At 40.4% G+C, this 15,332-nt stretch overlaps 1 protein-coding gene across 4 annotated transcripts in view; it reads left to right on the top strand.

Moving 5' to 3' along the window:
• The window catches only part of LOC111145230 (leucine rich glioma inactivated 1), a 39,465-nt gene that overhangs the window by 11,327 nt on the left and 12,806 nt on the right, over nt 1-15,332 (top strand). For 3 of the 4 annotated variants that reach the window (XM_022499992.1, XM_022499993.1, XM_022499995.1), the window contains 2 exons: nt 8,651-8,722; nt 8,822-8,893. The exons of the other annotated variant lie outside the window; for it this stretch is intronic. In XM_022499992.1, the coding sequence (XP_022355700.1) occupies nt 8,651-8,722; nt 8,822-8,893 (144 nt within the window). The remainder of the gene's footprint in view (nt 1-8,650; nt 8,723-8,821; nt 8,894-15,332) is intronic. 4 annotated transcript variants of the gene reach the window in all.

Below are 15,332 nucleotides of genomic sequence, written 5' to 3' on the forward strand. Positions count from 1 at the left end.
TTAAAAGAGGAATGGAACCACCTATCTCCCTGGAATGTCCCTCACCTACCACCAGACTTATGTGAAGCTAAAGTAGGGCTATTTCCCATCAACCCGGATAAAGCAGACCTGGTGGTCTACTTAAGGATCAGCTGAATTTCACTGAAAAATTTTTTCAAGGATGAGAGACCCAAAAACCCCCCAAAATAAAACACCATGACATAAGGTGCTCACGTGTGATGCTTCCCATTTTAATGCTTTCCTGTCTTAAAAGTATATTTTTAAATATTCAAATGTAAATTATTCACGTCTCATGCCCTTAGAATGTGCGCATTTAACTAAAGTGAATCATCAGCCTATTATTAATTATCATCCAACCAGTCCTATTCTTGTGGATAAAGGAGAATATTAGGATCTCAAGGGGCTGAATCATTTCAGCACAGTAAACTGTACACAAGTTGTCAAATCACTCCAGCTATGCCCCTAACTTTCCCAGCAGCTTATAGCCTGGGTGGCTTCACCTCTCATTTGTCTATATATGCATGTATACATCACAGATGTTCCTGGATTTGTGCATTTCTGTGTTTGCACACACTATCCGTGACTGCCTCATTCCCAGGACCACACCCATAACAGTTGTCTGGGACAGGTGACAATCTCACTAGCTCTCAGTTTCCCCAGAAGTAAGAAAATCTATCTAAAGGCTCTCCCAGCTCCAATGTTTTATGTCTATGCTCTTTGCTTAGATATTCTTTGACAGAAGCATAGGAGACATGCTCACATATGTTATCCCATGTAATTCTTAGAATCTTCCAGGAAGTCCTTTTGCTATTATAATTCCTATCCTGACAGACGATGAAACAGATTCACCTACTTCATGTATCATGCATGTAATGAGCGGCAGTTACAAACTTAAAAACCAGATTCTCTGTTCTGTATCTGATCAATGCCATCTCCAAGTGACAACCAAGTGCTGGCTGTTCACTCTTCTTCATCTGGAGTAGCCCTCACCGAGGGGAGAGTAGCCAGGAGAATCTGCTCTGGCTTAAGATCATGCTCTGATGCCGTGCAGGCCACTCATGTGTCAATGACAATTCTGATGATCATGGAGATGTCATAAGTACCTAGAGGAAGTTTGAAGAAGTATCGGTAGAACCAGGGGGCCCTTGCACACGACCAGGTGAGCAGTCTGGCTTAAACAAGGGAGGTTTTCTCAGCAGGGTTACACCTGCCATTCAGCTGTCTGCAGACCTGCCTCCACACCACTCCCTGCTCCCCGTGCAGAGCTCATGCCTACTCTTCCATGAATGAAGCCCACAGTCTGCAAGCATAGACTCCTATATATCTCAAGCTAGAAACCACCTAGCCTCCTCCTTTGACAATGTAGAGATAAGTCTTAAGGCCACACAGAGGATTTATGACCAATTCACAGGAATTAAGACCCAGACTTCCTGATTCGCTCTTCACTGTGCTCCTTCCCTGGAACCTGGAAAAGTGAGGAACCTTGGCAAGAAACCACTTCAGCAGCCCATCAGCCTCGTCATCAACACCTGTGCCTGCCCAGTCCTTTTGCTCCGGTGGCTTCCCATCTCTGGCTTCTTGGCTGGATATCTGACAGCCTGAAACTTGACCTTCTTCCCCTGTAGCTAGATCTGCATTCTCTGATCTGCTCATTTCTTTACTTCTCTGTCACCACCTTGGTTTCCCTCAGGACTCTGAGCTCCACACTAACCTTGTTGCCCACTTTTTTCTCCTTTTGAATTAAATGCTCTGGTCTTAGCTTTTCAGTTCAACCAGGAACCCCCTAACAACTTTACAACCTTGGTGTTAATTTACTGCTTGTGAAGAAATATGACCCACCCATCTAGGTAGTTGGATATAACAGGCACCAGAAGGAGCAACTAGAACTCAAGGTGAACAGATATTTTTCAGAGATATCATCTTCTGTTCCCAGTGAACTATTAACAATAAAATCATGAAGTCTTTTTTTAAAAAATCCTATCATTGACAGGGGATTTTAATAATATTATTCTAAATACTTGCAGAAATCAGATATGCAATTTTAAAAGATTATTACCTTTCAAGACTTACTGGATGCCTTACTCGGAAGTAAAGTCATATTTTTAAATGCTTTCCTTTCAAATCAAAAAGAATAAAAATATATGAATTGAGCACTAAACTCAGTATCTTGAGGAAATCAAGAGAACATAAATAATAATCAGATACAATAACAAATTAGGAAGCAGTAGGAATACTAAATAAATCCAAGATTTGGTTCTTGGAAAAATCCAATAAAATAGGAGACATTTGAAGGAAGAAACACTCATAAATGAGGAAAGCATCGATTATTCAACAAAAGGTTTTGAGTAAATTTGAGTAAGTGTTTGGGAAAGAATCAAGGCAGTGTTTCACCTCACATTATACATAAAAGGAAGTCCCAAATCAATTGAGGAGTCAAACGTTTAAAAGAAAAAATTTAAGAGGGTGGATGTAGGTAATATTTCATTGATTTTTATGTGGGAAAGAACATTTTAAGAATAAAAGCAAAGAATATACAAGGGAAGCTGATACATTTTGTTAAAAATGTAAAATGTCTACCTGATAAAAATCATGAATGAAAAGACAAATCATAATCAATAGGGAAAAACTCTTAGCATCAAATAAAGATAAGAAAAGAGTAAGTAATGTTTTTAATATATAAAAGGGCTCAGAAAGCAACAGAAATTATCAAAGGACATGGTTTCATAGAAAAAGAAACAAAAATTATAATTCTAAATGTTGATGTGGTAAATAGGCAAAAATATTTGTATATGAGGATGGTTATGGTAGTGATTAATAATAAAAATTGGAATCAACAAGAAAAAAATTTAATTACATCTATAACAGAAAACATACTCATCTGTTAAAATTATATTGAAAATTTATTGTCATGAGAAATTGTTCATGATAAAATAAGTACATGAAAAAGGCAGAAGAACATAACATCATTATCCCAATTTTATAAATATACATGTGTATATCTCATATATGTTCATGAATATGCGTATCAATATCTTTGGGTAGTTTGATTATGCAATCTTTATTTTTTCCTTTAAACTTTCTGTGTTTTTCAGAATCTCTACAATGAGGATATTGTATTCATAAACAGAATACACTGAAGTGCATTCCAAAATTTTAACATCTTCACTTGAAGAAAAATATGGGTTTAAATGATCTTAATGTCACTTTGAGACTACTTAAATTGATTAATTAGTTCCTTTTAAAAAGGGATTATTATTTAACTAGATTTCTTAAATCTATGAGCTGAGCAGTGTTGTCATGATTATCTGCCAGAATGGAGATATTAAGACCCTATTCTGAGCAGCTACCGGACGAGGAGTCTTGGGCCTCATGATCTTAAGCAAAGCTTTTAACAGCCCTGAGTTTCTGAGCCTCAGTTTCCTCCCGTCAAACAGATATTAGCAACTTCCCTACCACTTTCCAGAATTTTTCCAAAGACCAAAGAATATAATCCAGCAGGAGTCTATGAAATATAGGCTATTATGAAGGCAACACCATTCTTTAAATAATGAGCTATTGCCTGTCTAGAATTAACAGTTGGTTTGTACGGTCTTCCTAAATCTCCTTCTCGTAAGGAAATATATACTCCCTTGGTTGCAGAGGGAGAAAAAGTCCTCCCCATTCCTCCTGTAGTTCCTTTTCCTATTGAATTTGTGAGGGTGCTAAGAGATCTAAGTGCATCACCTTTGGTGGTGAGATACAGATAGCTCATCGCACATCCCTGTGTCCAACTCCACCAAAACTCTACAGGGAAATGCCTGGTGTTTTCCTTCACTGAAAATAGAGGAAATGGCAGAGATCTCACAGGCTCCCACAAGACCAGGAGTGAAGGGCAGATTCTAAACTATCTCCAGACAAATCCACAGGATGACTGATTGGAAAGTCTGTGGGATCCAGATCTCTGATTTGTGGCTCAGAGTACCAAGTTCATTCACATGGTACACTGGTCCCCACCAACCCTTGCATGATGCTATTGTGAGGATGATTGTCAAATCTGAATCATATTATTGCAGACTCTTACTACATGTAGTTATGGGGACAGGACAGTCCACAGCACCTCCATGTCCAGAGCCACCGCTCCAAACAGATTTGCTCTAAAGAGAGCTGACTGCTCTCGGTGGCCACAGGTAAAGGAGGGGAACAGGAGTAGGGAAACTGACCAGAAGGAAAGCCCAGGCTGCACCTGGGGAGTCACCTGGGGAGCTTTTGAACATTCCAATGCCCAGGCTACACCCCACATGTAGAATTTAACTGGAACCCCTCAGGGCAAAACTGGGTATCAGTATTTTTAAAGTTTCTCAGGTCATTCCCAAGTGCAACCAAGACTGAGAAGCAGTGGCTTGGGATTGAACACAGATCTAGGCATCCCCACTGCTCCAACATTTCCCTCTCTTTGTGAGGCCTCTTCCACATTCTGCTCTCTCCTGAGTGTGGCTTGCACACACTTTGCATGCCATGGAGCTAACTAAACCTGAGGCATGCTTTCTCCTTCGGCTCTTCTACTGGTTGGCTCCATCTATGCTGATTCCCAATCCCCAGAAGGGGACTCACTGTTAACCCAACTAGCCTTTTTGACCAGGACATTTGGGCCTTGGGAGGCTGACCCACCTCAGAATCAGCTACCCTGGATGAAGACCCGAGCCCTTCTTGCCCTAATAATCTGTGGGAAGGGACACAGGTCGTGTGCTATAAAAGATGGCCACCTTGGTCCTCTCCAGATCTGTTGCATGTGAAGATGGTGTCGGGTGGCACAGTTTCCTTTTAACAGTGACTGTGGGATTCTTTAATATCTGGATCAATAACAACAAATCATAATATAGAAAACAAATATATTTCCAAGAAATTCATGAAAATTAGGGATCAGAATTTTACCCTCTTTATAGAACATGATTTTTAGTCTTTTTTTAAGTATAGATAGGGCAATAAAATGAATAGCCTGCTCAACTATATTTACTGTGTATATATAAATTTTATATATCTTTGTCCACAGAATCCTTGTCCATAGAAAACTACAACTGAGGGCACATGGGTGGCTCAGTCAGCTGAGCATCTGCCTTCAGCTCAGGTCATGATGCCAGGGCTGTGGGATCAAGTACTGCATTGGGGCTCTCTGCTCAGCAGGGAGTCTGCTTCTCCCTTTCCTTCTGCCCTTCCCCCTGCTCATGCTCTCTCACTCTCTCTCTCTCAAATAAACGAATAAAATCTTAAAAAAAAAAGAAAACTACAATTGAATTTAGAATCAAAAGACTAAGATATTCATTATTACCTTATTATCTTTCTTGTTTTTATTAAGAAACTTTTTTATTGAAATATACACAATGAAAAGTGCATATATCTTAAGGGTTTGTTTCAATGGTTTTTAAAGACTTTTTTAAAGAGATTTTATTTATTATTTGATAGAAAGAGACAGCGAGAGGAGGAACACTAGCAGGGGGTGTGGGAGAAGGAGAAGCAGGCTTCCCACTTAGCCGGGAGTCCAATGCAGGGCTCGACCCCAAGAGCCTGGGATCACGACCTGAACCAAAGGCAGACGTTTAACCACTGAGTCACCCAGGCGCCCCCAAGACTATTTTTTTGAGCAGCTTTAAGTTCACAGCAAAATTGGGGAGAAGGCACAGAGACTCCCCGTATACCCCCAACCCTCACATGTCTCCCCCATTACCAAATCCGCCACCAGAGTAGGACATTTGTTACAATTGATGAACCTACATCATCACCCAGCGTCCCTAGTTTACATTAGGGTTCCCCCTTGGTGTTGTACATTCTACAGTTTGGACAAATGTATAATGACATGTGCCCATCATTATGGTATCATACAGAGTGTTTTCACTGCCCTAAAATTCCTCTGCCTATTCATTCCTCCCTCCCCACCACCATGATTTTTTAATAAAGTGAACACCTTTGTAACCAGCATCCAGGTCGAGAAACTCAGCACTATCCATACCTGAAAGTCTCCCCTTGTGCTCCCTTCCAGTGACTATCCACCTCTGAGGATAACCATTATGTTGATTTCTGCCAGTATAGATGAGTTTTACTGTTTTTTTTAATTTATATAAGTGAAATCACATATGATATACTTTATTGTGTTCTGGTTTCTTTCCTTCAACTTAGGTTTGTGAGATTCATTCATACTTTTGCATGTAGTTTCACCTTTAGCCAGAGATTTTGATCCTTGAAATCTAGTTAAACAAGCATTATTTAACCAGGAACTGTGCTCAGGGCTGGGGACACAAAAGCAAATAAGGGTAAGTCCCTGCTATAAGAAACATTCAATCTAGTAATGTAACATTGACAAGAATTTAATGTAAAATGAATTCCTTTTTTGTTTAACAAATATTTATTCAGTGTCCACTATGGGGCAGACAATGTTACAGGTGCTAGGGATAAGCAATGAACAAGCAGATACAAATTCTAGTGGAAATTCTCTGTTTTACTTCCCTGACATGTAGTGGGCATGCTGCCCACTAATACCCATTTCCCGCTCTGTTTTGCATCTGCTTTCAACATAAGGGGAGCTGGTGCTGAAAGCTATTTCTTCTGGCGACTTGAAGTATACAGCTTTGAAGTGGCTGGTCCAACCATGAGACAGTTTGTAAACCAGTGAGCATGGGAGGTATTGCTCTGTATCTATTTTGCCTTATTCTATTCTCTCCATCCTTGATAATGCCTATACAGAATGAAACAAAAATCTGGAACCTAAAGAAGGCTTTGGATGTTAGCTTACTTTGGAGTAAAGCTGAGCAATCTTGTTGCTTTCCAGAACCATGAAATAAGAAGAAACAATTGCCAAAGTTGGACTGAAATCATAAACCTTTGAATTTCTTTTAATAATTACAAGCATCTAATATACATCATTATTCATTGGGGTTGACTTTTCAAAGCCTAGTGAATGATTTGAGTATGATGGAGGAGGGATAGAAAACCCAACATCACTCCAGGATTGATAGCTTAAGAAGAAATGGAACAGATCATCTAGTTTTATTTGTTTGGTTCCTGTTTTCCCCCATTTTTATGGAAAGTGTCAAGCATATATAAAAGTAGAGATAAGGAGCACCTGGGTGGCTCAGTGGGTTAAGCCTCTGCCTTCGGCTTGGGTCATGATCTCAGGGTCCTGGAGTTGAGCCCTGCATCAGGCTCTCTGCTCAGTGGGGAGCCTGCTTCCCCCTCCCCATCTGCCTGCCTCTCTGACTACTTGTGATCTCTCTCTGTGTCAAATAAATAAATAAAATCTTTAAAAAAAATAAAGGTAGAGATAATAGTAAGATTCACTTCCATGTACCCATCTTTTACCTTCAAAGATTATTGATCATGCTCAATTCATCTCTAACCCACTGCCTTCCCCTCCTCTGACTGTTCTAAAGCAATCCCAGCTGTCAAATAAGTTATTCATAAATGTTCAGAAAGTGAGGTCTCTTAGTTTTAATCTCCTTAGTTAACAGGCACAGAGAGGCAAAGTCACCAAGCTGGTTAGTAGCAATTATTTTTAATTCCTAGACTTCAAAAGTAAGTCAAAAAGGTTACTAACAGAGAATATTGGACTTTACATAGTGCAGTTAAATGGTATGTATGAGACACAAATTGTCAAATTAAGTAAAACATCTGGTCTGGTCCATGACCAGGGTCACATTTTGGATAATAGTTATAAGTGGAATAAGAGGTTCCCCCACATGAGAACCTTAATATGTAGACTGAACATCACTTAAACTGAGGTATAAAATTGTCATCAGTACATTTAAAACCTTATTTTTAGCTTGTATCAACACTTTAGCCAATGAATTTCATAAATTAAAACTCATTCTAAAAAAACAAACAAATAAAAACAAACAAAAATACCCCCACCCTTTGTATTATTTGGCCTACAACCACCTCTTTTAAATCTCCCATTCAGAAACTGACAACTCTTCCCAGTTGTTCAACAGGATGTTGGGACTGCTGGTTGATGTTCCTTTTCATCAGTAATTTCAAATTTTTTTTTATTTTGAAATTGCAAATAAATGTATCCAAGTGAAACTGTTCTTTTCAACTAGTTAAAAATAAAATGGATCTAATACCTTTTTTAAGCTTCATTGTTTCCCATCTTCAGCCTGTCTTATTTTCTAAGAAGTTTAGTTGATGTTCATTGAGCCAATGTTAATGGCTTATCTACTATTAGATATCAAAGCACAACTAGGCTTTGATGGAGCTACTTTTCCAGGGTTTCCAGGCTTAATACCCTGAGGCACAATTGTTTGAACTGATCAGAATGTTCCAGAAGTTTCTTGAGCAAGAGGGAAAGATTCTGTTAGTGTCTTCGTTGTGCTAATGTGCAAAATGTTGCTTTGGCTGCTTTGACTGTCATACTTGTCCAGTTGTATCTCAAAATGTTACCCAAGGCCTGTGACATCCACACTGTGAAAAGTGGGGCATAAAGCCTCTCTCAGTGAGTATTTAATGAGGAGATAATTGAGGGTATAAAAAAAGGCTGCAAAGATTACCTAAATAAATAACACTGTAAAAGGCAGATGTCCACTTTTTCATACACAACTCCCACTAATTTCTCTAAGAGATAACAGCAGCAAAGATTGACAATCTGTCAGGTTAACCATTTTCATTGTGTACTTTTTCTGGGCAGATTATTCACATCGAACTCCTTTGATGTGATCAGTGATGATGCTTTTATTGGTCTTCCACATCTAGAGTATTTGTAAGTAAAGAAACTTTTTTTTTTTTTACATAATGATTCAGGACAAGTGCTCTCAGCTTCCTACAGCTGTCTGACAACAAATATTATAACCTATTGCAGATTCATAGAAAACAACAACATCAAGTCCATATCAAGACATACTTTCCGGGGACTAAAGTCTTTAATTCACCTGTAAGTATGAATGTTGCTATTACTTTTTAAGCTTACTAATGGATAATGCAGTTTGATAATCTGTGGGTCAAACACCCACTTCATGGTTAGTCCATGAAAATTTAAGAAACCCAAATGATTTCTCTCCATGTGCATGTGCCAAATCTCCCTGTCATCAGCCAGTGTGGGTCCAGGAAACTTATCCTTATTAATATGATTAGCCTAATCTAACGATAATTAGGAAAATAATCTAATGCAGGGAAGTTGTGTGACTGAAATAACTTTTTTATTATCTACATCATTACTCACTTCATGGATAGTTATGGTTTGACTGTATAGCTTAATTTGATATGTGCTGTTTTTCTTTTTCTGTGTAAGCCCTGACCTTATATACATTTAAACATATACTATAACCACCAGCAATGTCTACAGAGTACCTGAACAATTTGTTTATTAATGGAATACTTAATTATTCAATGGATGACTATAGCTATAAGAGTTGCTCTCACGGGAGACAGTTTTGCCTCTCAGGGAACATTCATCAATATCTAGAGACGATCTGGTTGTCAGAACTCGGGGCCGTGACATCTGGCAGGTAGAGGGCACCAATGCTCCTAATCACCCTGCAATACACAGGACAGCCCCCACAACAAAGAAATATCCAGCCTGAAATGGCATAGGGTTGAGGTTGGAAAGCGCTGGAAAACATGAACGAAATAATTTATTTCTTCTAGCCTCCCCCCCCCACATCCATTTTGAAGGAGGCTAGAGGGCATGGAAAAAAAGGCACTAGCATTTATTAAGTGCCTACTATTTTGTCGGTCAATTTGCTTTACATGGATTTTCATTTAATCCTCCCAACAATCCTGCCAGATAGGCACAATAATCCCCATTTTAGAAATAAGAAAACAGAGACCTAGAGGGGATATGTGACTACTGAGCTGAATAGTTACGGGATTATAACATCAATTCAATAGTTGAACTGCAATAGCTATTCACCCATTCAAGACTATTTTTCAAGTGCCTAATACGTGTCTCACTAGTGTAAAGACAAGGATGCAGGAGATCCCGATGCCATTCTGTCAACTTTAACGTGCCCCCTCACAATACCTCACTGTCAGCTCTGTTCTAAGCCCCAGGATGCAGCAGGGAACAAGGTAGACAAAAATACTTGCCTTTGGGGTCTACATTCTAGTGTGTCCATAGGGACTGAACACTTCCTCTCACCAAACCTTGTCTCAACTGCTGTTTGGATTTGCAGTAAGTGGCCCTGATGGCCAGATGTATTACACATAAATCATTAACCCTTCAAGTCTTCTGTAAAAAGGCGTTATAATGAAAAACGTTTGCTTTGCTGCGTTACACATCAATGCTGTAATGTGATACAGAAATAGCTGTGTATGGTATACATGTTAATGCCATTTTATCACAGAGCCAAACACTGCCAAACACCATTGTTTAGAAAATAATAAAAAACAGATACAAATATATGGAAGGAGAAATAGAAGTCATGACCTCAACTTGAGAGCTGCTTAATTCACATAAGTCCTACTCAACAGAGCTTTTGTCTGGTACTCAGCATCATCAAGGGCTGAAGGGAGGATGTAAGATTCACGTGTCCTCTCTTGGAACTCGTGATGTAAGTCTGCTGTTCCCATTGGTTCACTCAAACGTATCTTCTCTCCAGTCTAAAGGACTACCTGACCCAGAAGGAAAGAAGGAAGGAAGCAAGAATAGATGGAAAGAAGGGGAAAAGGATGGATGGAAGGGTTAATGAAGGGAGAGATAGAGAAAGGGAGAAAAGAAGGGGAAAAGAAAATAGAAGGAAAGTGGGGGAAGATGGGGAGAAAAGGGGAGAAGGAAAAAAATCTATACAACACCCTGATGAAGAACATCTATTTCATTTGACTAGAGACTATTTTGTTTGTTAGGTCCATTAAATGAAATGGGAATTGAAATTTGGGTCTTAATGAGGTCTCTTATAAGAAGGGGACCCTGGTATAACATGTGCTTAGCATCCAGACATTTTCAAGCTCAAGGGAACACCAAAGTCAGTCTTCAAAAAGAGAGGCATGAATCTTAAGGGTCAGACAGTGAAAGGGAAGCCCAACCTCTCTGACCAGGTGCTAGAGGTGGGAAGGAGGTGTTATGAGGAAACAGGTTAAAGTTGACTGAGTGAATATGACCCTTAGGTCTCTTGCATCTTCATCTAACACTTAGGTTGACTCATATGGCATTGCCAATATTAGACTGTTTTTGATCTACAAAAATGCAGTGCCATATGGTTCATCCTAAATAGTCTCTAGGAAGTGCCACACAAAGATGAATAAGATCCAGTTCCAACCTGGGGGAGCTCCGTCTGGCAAGAGCAATTAGACAAACAAATATTTTCTCACTGAGTGCCTTTGTTCCCAAGTAATGTTCTCCTTGCTAATTATGCTGTTCTTCAAAATGCCCTTCTTTCCTTCCTCCCTCCCTCCCTCCCTCCCTTCCTTTCTCCCTCCCTCCCTCCCTTCCTTCCTTTCTTCTTTCCTCCCTCCATTCCTCCCTTCCTTCCTTCCTCCCTCCCTCCCTCCTTCCCTTTCTCCCTCCATTCCTTCCTTCCTTCCTTCCTTCTTTCTTTTCTCCTTTCCTTTCTTCCTTTCAAGGAGAGATGGATAGGGAGGATTTGAAAACCAAATGTCCCTCTGACTGCTCAGCACATCAAGTTAGCTTTCCATTATTTACCACCTATAAATAAATCTGACATTTGTTTGAGCTATTTAGTTTCTTTTTTAAGATTCTAGGCTTTAAAGAGCACCTTCCTCCACCTGAGACCAGCTCTTCTCAATCAAAGGCAAACAGGAATTAGCGAGGAGTTATCATCTGACCCTCTAAATTGCATATACCAGAGAAGAAGTTTACAAAGGTCTATCATATTCTTGACCTCATTATAGTCTCCTGGTGACCTTACAAAAGAGGGCATAGCACTGCCCCTGTGGACAGATGAGAACATGGGGGTGCACCCTGCATTTAAGCTGCTCCCCAGCAAGCAGTGGTAAAGGCAGAAGTTTCCTGGGGTCTTTAATTAGATGTCTCATGCCCTCTCCACCAAGTCAGTTCTAGCAGGGACAGAAAGCTTTGATTGAGCTGCCTGGATCCTTCCACAGGACATGGTCTGAGGGGCAAACATGATTAGGGAAGAAGAAGATCTGGAAGACAGGGGCCCTAGCCTCGCTCTTAGTCTCCAAGCACAAATAGTTGGAATGAGACCTATAGCTTGAGTCAACTGGTTCCCACTCTGGCCTAACACTGAAGCTGCGTCAAGGGGCCTACCTGAGCCTTTATACAGATGCAATTAGTTCCTAAGGAAGCAACAAACTTATCTCGCTTTCTTACACATCTATCTAAGGAGACTTAACTCCTAAATAGAGAATTATAGACAACAATTATAGACTTAACTCCTAAAAAAGAGAATTATAGACAACTTACTATATATACCCCCTTCCCCTCAAGCTAGCTTTCAGAAAAGGGAGAATTCCTTACATTTCAGTCCTTACAATGCCAGTCAAATCCTGGGACCCTCTATTTATTGCTTTATTTTGAATTACTGTCCCTATGTTATATGTGTTCAACGTTAATGTTTGAATAGTTTATATATATCAACAAGGTTTGAATTTTTCTGCTGGCTGTGTATTACTTTTGAAATTACAGGGTGAAAATGCATTAAAAATAGTTTATGGCCAATGATGACAAAAGTCTCTAAACATTATATCTATTACTTTCTGTTAACACCCATGAGCCTTTTTGGTAATGATTTCCTTTGGTATCACGTATGTGTCACTGTGACTGAGGCCCAGTAGGGGCAGGACTGTTGGCATGCATGTATAAAAATATTTGGGGAAAATTGTCATCAATCTAGATGTGTTGCAGAGCCCTTGCTGGTTGCTCAGAAGTGGGGGACCCAAAAGGTGCATATAGCAGTCCCCAAACTCAAGGTGCCTGTGTGTCCCCAGTCAGGCAGGCAGAATGTCTTCCTTTCAGCCTTTACGATGACATACAGGTAAAGGGGCAGTGCAGGGTAGTGGCTGAGGGTGAGCTCTGCCACCAGACCCCCGGGTTTCAAGCCTGATAGCTGTGGGATATCAGGAGGTCACTTAGCTTCACTGGGCCTCAGAATTCCTTATGGGTAAAATGGGAGTGATAACAATAATCTGTAAACACAGGGAGACAGGCGATAAGAAGGTGCTTAGGAGTACCTTGCTCATAAGGTTGTCCTAAGATCAAATGAGTAAATCTATGCAAAGTGCTTAGAACAGAGCCTGGTAGGTAGGAAACACCGTTACAGAAAAATCAACTAAAATGGCATGCCTAACCTCTATGGGTCCTGGATCAGGATTCCAAATGCTGCAGTGTTTTCATCCCCTTTAAACATTCTGTATGAAATTAAAATAACTGCACTTGAACCGCCGCAAATTCAGTGAGACACCAACTGCAGCTGGGAATCTGCACGGCAGGGAGGCTGGGAGCACCCCAGATGGCTGTGGGCGCTGCTTTCTTAGCAGCAGAGCCCGGCGGCACTGAAACAAACGTGCTGTTGGAGCCAGTCTGCTCTGCCTCAGGGAGGAGACTTTCCAGTAGGTTCCACAGTCATCATCAGAGGTTTTCTCAGGTAAACCAGGAAGACACCAAAGTGGAGGTAATGGTCATCCCCTCTGCTGGGAAGGACAGACAGTCTGCCATTGGGAATGCTTGACCCCACTCAGCTAGTTTCAAGGCAACTAGATGTTCAGTTGGACAGTTTCCTTGTGTCTTAAAAAATGTTTCTTATGCTTTGTGGAAGACACCTTTAAAGAGCCTCCACATTGCTTTGGAATGGTTGCCATGGGGAGGCGATGAGGCGGGAGGGCATGTTGTGAGCAGCAGGTCCATGTGATGGGGGCAGGCGGGTGGCAAGGGCAGTTCACAGGGTTTGCACTTTCTTCCTAACTCAGTGTCTCGGTACAAGGTGTCTAAGCATTCTCCTCCACTCTCTTCTTTGTCTAGATTGCTGCCCTTCCTCTCCACCATTCCAGCCTACCCCATTCATTCATTCCTTTCAAAGTATCTACTGAGGGCTTACTTTGTGCCAGGTACTAGGAATCTGGTGGTAAGAAAAGCATCCTTCCAGGACTTGCTACCGAATCAACTTAGAAAAAATTAACATGGATGAAATACATCTTCAAACCTTCCCTTGCCTCCTCTCCTCTTCACTCTTGCTGATGGGTTCTGTCCGCTCCCCATTCAGACATTCCAGTGCACTCCTACTCCCTACCAAAACCTCTGGTCAAATTCATTGTGTCTAAACGGCATGGCTTAGAGTGTTGACTCTCCTCATATCATTTCCTAATTATTAAAGATGAAGCCATAGCCTTTCATGGTGAAAAGCATAAAGATGTGATTTAAGAGCTAGAATAGAACTTGTAGATGATTCTGACCAAGTGATCGTTCACTTTGGAGAAAAGAAAACAGCCAGAGCTCAAACCCTGATATGTCATTCCTGGACCATGTCCTTTCCACCTCCCCCTCCACATCCACCCCCGCCTCACCCCTGGCTGCTCCCCAATCCAAAGAGCCCTGGAGAGGATGGACAGACAGGGGGTTGGCTTGTATGTTCGCCAGGATTCCCTTCAGTCATACCACATGCAGAATGACTTTTCCTGACAGTTCAGGTGGCCACGTCTGACTCCTTGCCTCTCTCTCCATCAGCCTTCTAATTTGTCTTCATCTTCTTCCTAATAATACTTGTATTTGGTTTTAAAATCCAGCACTGATTTGACCCTTGCCTACCTAGCAGACTTTCGAAGAGGAAGGAGGTCCCCCACACCAATTCAGGCTCACACTCTTTCAAGCCATCTCACTCTGGACCAGAAAGAAAAAGGGAAGAGAAGAAGGTCTCTAGACCTTCAGGACCAGTAGCATGCCTCTCTGGAATCACTTGCTTTCCACATAAATATCCCTCATGAGATGAACTCTGTAGTAATGAGTGAGAAAAAATATGACAAAATCTTAATAGTGATTACTTCTTCCAGGATGATTATTATTTCATCCTTTAAAAAAATAATTTCTACACTTTCCAAATTTTCTTGAAGAAATAATAAGCATTATTACGTATATAGTATATATGTATGCATGTGTATATATACATGTGTGTACATATATCAGAAAATATATATATATGCCAGTGATATACATATATATATCACTAATATATATAATATGTATCAGTAAATGATGAGACACTTAAAAATACTAAGGCATAGCGTTCTGTCTACTCAGAGAGGCAAAGAGAATAGATGATCTCAGCTCCTGAATTGAAGCATTTAAAAGTGCTTAGGCATTAAATATCACTGGTTTTGACAATAACAAAGAAACGGATTAGTTTTATAGTCTTGATTATCTGACATAGGTTTAAATATTCACCTGCAGATGCCAAAATTTT

This window comes from Enhydra lutris, unplaced genomic scaffold (genome assembly GCF_002288905.1).
Source record: "Enhydra lutris kenyoni isolate GAN:26980312 unplaced genomic scaffold, ASM228890v2 scaffoldscaffold12, whole genome shotgun sequence".
Taxonomy (NCBI): domain Eukaryota; kingdom Metazoa; phylum Chordata; class Mammalia; order Carnivora; family Mustelidae; genus Enhydra; species Enhydra lutris.